Source organism: Lolium rigidum, chromosome 4, assembly GCF_022539505.1.
Source record: "Lolium rigidum isolate FL_2022 chromosome 4, APGP_CSIRO_Lrig_0.1, whole genome shotgun sequence".
Lineage (NCBI taxonomy): Eukaryota > Viridiplantae > Streptophyta > Magnoliopsida > Poales > Poaceae > Lolium > Lolium rigidum.
In genome coordinates, this window is record NC_061511.1 from 25,044,062 (window position 1) to 25,049,756 (window position 5,695).

Consider the following 5,695-nt stretch of genomic DNA (forward strand, 5'->3'; position numbering starts at 1 on the left):
CTGTCCGGCGAACCCCTACGACACCTACATGGACGACCCATGGAACGAGGTAACTACGGTTTGCTCCCTTGTTGTTCCCCTTTCCTTTTTCAACCCTATTTTTGCTGGTTCCCTAGTAATTATTAGTGCCGATATGTAGGTAGGATGAGTATTGGGTTAATATTTGCGCCGATTTTATTCCATTTTGATTTGATCCCTTCTTGATTTATGCAAGTAATCATGGGATCTCAATCAGTTAAGATTTGGGGTTCGGTCATTCGGTTAATTTATGCAAGTAATTATGTGATCTCAATCAGTTAAGATTTGTGGTTCGGTCGTTCGGTTAATTTATTCAGATCTGGAATTTGTTTCTTTGCCTATGATGAATCGTTGGGCATAAATTTGTACATGGCGGGTTTAGCGAACGATTGATTGTACAAATCTGTTATGCATGAGCTTTGGTTCGCCTGTAGATATATAATCGTGTTCAATCTAACTGATGTTGCCTCTGTTTTTTCTAACTTTGTTATCATGCACGTTACGTCATTGTTGCAACTCATTCACTCATAGTTTCCATTTGATATGGATCAGGTGTCTAGCAGCGATGTCGGCAGCGATGAGGAGGATCAGCACACCAAGGCTCGGCAGGTGCTGCGGAGGCTGCAGGTTGGCCAGTTCACCTCCTACTTCGACAAAGGTGTCTACAAGTGCCCCTTCTGCACTAGGAGATCGGCGGCACTGACTCCAACTGCCTCCTCACGCATGCTGAGGACATCGGAAGGACCTTCCCCGAAGTCGGCGCGACAGTGAACGTCTACGCCTTTCGCGCCACGCGACGCGGCCCCACACGCCAGCACGAAACGGTCAAGTAAACGGGAATCCTCCCGTTCGAGCTTCTTCTGCGGGTTTCAGACAAGGGCTTGAGAAAAACTGAGGAAAAACTAAGCGGCTGAGAAAAACTGAGTACAACTAAGGACACGAGGACACGAAAATAGAAATTCCTTTATATTACAGCGACAAAAATAAACCAGGCAAACTCTTCCGAGAGCTCTGAAGCAACATCGATATTTACATAGCGTAACACATCAAAGAGTTTGTCGGTTTTCTTTTTGTCTTTGTTAAGTATGTTTCGTACTCGGCAATGACGAAACTGCGGCGCTGAGATGGCACAGACTGAAGTTGTATCACTTCTTAGCATGAGGCGATAATACCCTTTTGATCTTCCGGAGCTAAGGCTCCTGCTATTAAAAATAGGAAATTGATAATAAAATTGGAAATATAGAACATATCATTTTGCTGATTCGCGTGACTGAGAATTAGCTTTTTGTTAGTTGACTTTTTAACCATATGATCCCAATTTGTTTGTGCTAGCATTAGTTGTAATATGAGTTGCAACTAAGTTTTTTTTAGTTGTAAATATAGTTGCAACTGAGAAAAAAAGTTCAAAATATCTGATTGCTTGCAACTGCTCTAGATCATTTAATTGCTTTGTGATTCATGCTACCTCTGAGTTGCAACGTCAGCTGCAATTAAGACTCAATAACATCGAGCATTAGCTTAATTCTCTGAAAGTTAATCACGCCATAAAAATATTCCTAGAGATGGGCTACAACCTACCCGCCCCGTACCGATTCAACCTCTAGCATGTGTATGCTTGATCAGTTAGGAAACCCACGTATGACATATCCAAGCTGCAGCTACCAGGAACATTACCACGCTGGAACTAATCAACCACTGCTTCCACAAATTACTTTACTACTTAGTACATAGAGACTTCAAGGTAGATCACTGACTTTCTAGGTCCAAAATACTTCACCCGCAAGGCAGAACAGGGCTATAAGTAAGCGCACTACAACGGCATAGCATTCCACTGCCATCTCCCAAAAGATCCCAATTAAACATCTCTATTTCCAATAGGGGTGTTGAGCAAGTCCAACCACACCCCTCCTACATGGACAAGATGAAGCAGACAGTTGTCATGTACCCCGGCTGCGATGTCGGTCATGTCGGCCCCATGACAGAGCTCGCCAACGTCTTCCTCAAGCATGGCTACCATGTCACCATGGTGCTTGTCGAGCCGCCCTTCAAGTCGTCCGACTCCGGCGCCACCGTCATCAAGCGTATTGCCGCCTCCAACCCGTCCATCTCCTTCCATGTCCTCCCGGCACTCCCTCTTCCAGACATGTTTGCCTCCGGCAAACACCCTTTCCTACTCATTCTCCAGCTCTTGCGCGATTACAACGAGCTGCTTGAAGCCTTCCTCCGCTCCTTGCCCCAGGAAAGCTTGCACTCTGTTGTCATTGACATGTTCTGCAGCCACGCTCTCGATGTCTGCGTGAAGCTCGGTATCCCGGTATACACGTTCTTCGCCTCAAGCGCGTCATGTCTGTCTATCCTGACCCAGTTTCCTGCATTGATAGCCAGCAGGCAGACCGGCTTGAAGGAAATTGGGGACACACCGCTTCATTTCCTCGGTGTTCCGCCGATGCCGGCATCTCATCTCATCAAAGAGCTACTGGAGCACCCGGAGGAGGAGATGTGCAAGGCAATGACCAGCACCTGGAAGCGCAACACTGAGACGATGGGCGTTCTTGTGAACACGTTCGAGTCGTTGGAGACACGGGCGGTGCAGTCACTCAGGGACCCTCTTTGTGTCCCTGGCCGGATCCTGCCTCCGATATACTGCGTCGGCCCGTTGGTTGGCAAGGGCTCCAAGGATGACAACAGAGCGGCGAGCAATGAGTGCCTTAAGTGGCTGGATTTGCAGCCGGACCGCAGCGTCGTGTTCCTCTGCTTCGGAAGCATGGGCACGTTCTCCGTGGAGCAGCTCCGGGAGATAGCCGTTGGCCTAGAGAGGTCCGGACAACACTTCCTATGGTCCGTGCGCACGCCGGCCGGAAGCCATGACCCGGAGAAATACTTGGAGGTGCGTCCAGAGCCGGATCTCCACGCGCTCATGCCGGAGGGGTTCCTAGAGCGGACCAAGGACAAGGGCCTCGTCATCAAGTCGTGGGCGCCGCAGGTGGACGTACTCCGGCACCGTGCCACTGGCGCATTCGTTACGCACTGCGGCTGGAACTCGGTGCTAGAGTCCATGGTGGCGGGCGTCCCAATGTTGTGTTGGCCGCTAGAAGCGGAGCAGAAGATGAACAAGGTGTGTATGTTGGAGGAGATGAGCATCGCGGTGGAGCTGGATGGGTACATGGGAGGTTTTGTGAAGGCGGACGAGGTGGAGGCCAAGGTGAGGTTTGTTATAGAGGGTGCAGATGGCAGGCAGCTAAGGGCGCGGGTGGCTGCTCGCAAAGAAGAGGCCAGGGCGGCAATGGAGGAAGGGGGCTCGTCACGAGCATCCTTCCTCCAATTTCTGTTGGATGTGGAGAATATCGGAGTGCAGATTGGTGAGTGATGTAACCTGCAATTTGCGACCGCTTGAGTATGGTGCCAGGCCAAATTATCATGTAAGGCAACTTTCAGTACGTCGATGAATAAGCATTTGACTCGTTCAAAAAGATAAGAATAATCATTTGAGAATTACACGGATCCTTAGTTGTTGTAGATGTCATGGTCATACAAAACTTAAGATTTTGAGTGAATTCCAATTTTTACCTTATAGTTGCGCATTTGTGACACATAATACCCCATTTAGCGCAACTTCTACAAAAATATCCCATCTAGGAGTTTTTAAACATGGTTTTACCCCAATTTAGCATTTTGTTTGTTTTTGTTAGATAGGACCGGCGTATTTCGCCGATGTGGTGCGACAAAATGTGTAAATATTGGAGGCCCTCATCTACGATCATGTCCAGATTTCTCTTATTCAATTGTTTCATTCCTCGTTCCCGTACATATATTTTTAAAAGTAGGTAATCACCTCATAGCTTACCCAATGAATACGCACAAGAAATTGATGGTCCAAATATTCTAAAATGCATAATATAGATGATTTTTTATTTAATGGGGCAATTAGTGTCACAACTGCAGAACTACGGGGTAAAAAGTGAAATTCACTCTAAGATTTTTAACATTCTTTTGTATAAACGTTTTAATGCTTCTTTGAATTCTAGTTATTTGAGCATACCACAAATGCAACTTAAATAATTTAATGCAAATGTTTTGCAAAATAAGCTATCCTGTGCACACGATGTACTGGTGTTTAGTGTAGCATCGACAATACTCTCTTTGTTGCCTTTTATAAATAGTATTTCCCTGTAGGAAAATAAGTGGCTCCGATTTGTCTAAATTTATATGTATTTACGAATTGAACGTCTAGATACATGTAAACCTAGGTTATTTATTTTTGAACGGAAAATAATCTTTTATCCCGGTCAAAGCTGCTCAAGGTCTAGGCCAGACATCGCTTGTGGAAACTACCTTCGCCAGAACAAGTCAAAGCCCTCAAAAGTCTCCGAGCCGAATACAGTCTAGCCAACCGATATTGCAACATCCATTTTCCCGGTACGCTTGGATCAGGTAGAACCATGGAAAAAAATAGCGCGCTATTTTTTTAGATAGATCACGCTACGTCATTCCGGCGCTATAAAATAGCATATTTTTCAGCCGACGATATTTTATTATAGCGCGCTATTTTTTTTCCTTGGGTAGAACCAGTTCCTGGAATTCTGCTGTTTCGAAGCCACAAATGTACTGCTGGTCATTTTGAATTCTTCGAAAGTGTGCTGAACGAATTCCCGTTCGGCCCCATCATTTTTATTCGGTGGGCTAGTATATCGGCTGAGGCTAACCGGCCCACCAGGTCGTTGCGGGATTCGGGAGGTGCATGCGGCCGGCCGCAACCTGCGTGGACCGTGCCCTCGCTAGTTCAAAAAAACATTGTCCCACATCGCTCACTATGTAAAATGTTAGGGTAGGTTCAGTCTTATCACCGAGCTCGGTAGTGCGAGTTCCTAGCCTAGCTTTGGGGGTAATAGTTGGGATGATGGGATGGAATGGAACAATGGGAGAGTAGAGTTTGTTGTAACCCTAGGTCTCTGTCGTCATATGCCTTGGCGACCCTACCCCAGGGTCATGAAGGAGGGGGCGGACCCATCCCTACCAACTGTTTTTTTTTTAATTATTCAGGGTTCCGAAGTATGGGACTATCACCGTATCGGGGCGACACCACACAACTACATATGGCCATGCCACCACCAGCCCCCTGCAAACACATGCATCACGGTGCCACGAAGCCTTGCACGTACCAGCACCATCTCATGGCAAGCTGAGACGTAGCTCAAACAATCCGCACGCCATCCCATACACGATCTACTCGATCTTCAAAGATGTTGTGTCAGAAAACCACATCGGCATGAGACAGCATCGGCAAGGGAAGAGGAGAGAAAAATTTGCAACGGTGGTAGCGGAGAAAACCGTTATGTGCCTAACGCTAATTTTGTACGTGTTCCTACTCCCTTTGTCTGGAATTAGTGTATTTCTAGTTTTTATTATAAGTCTAAGTTATTAAAATTGTACTAACTTTAGAAAAACAATTATCAGCAACCATGACACTAAATTAATATTCCTAAATCTATTTTAAAATGTAGCTACATAATGCATTAGTTTGATGTTGCTATTCTTCTCTACGAAACTGGTCAAATTTATAAAAGTTTGAGTTTTTTCAAAATTTAGAAGTACACTTAATGGTTGACCGAGGGAGTAGTGTTCTTTCTTAAATTTTTTTGGAAGTGTCTTTGGTTCCGGAGCTCAAGTGATCCCTTTA

At 45.9% G+C, this 5,695-nt stretch overlaps 1 protein-coding gene across 1 annotated transcript; it reads left to right on the forward strand.

Moving 5' to 3' along the window:
- The first annotated feature begins 1,939 nt into the window (after positions 1-1,939).
- On the forward strand, positions 1,940-3,385 carry LOC124705946 (UDP-glycosyltransferase 88A1-like). Its single transcript, XM_047237628.1, has one exon. The coding sequence runs from the start codon at positions 1,940-1,942 to the stop codon at positions 3,383-3,385; it is 1,446 nt and encodes a 481-aa protein (XP_047093584.1).
- Positions 3,386-5,695: the final 2,310 nt, after the last annotated feature.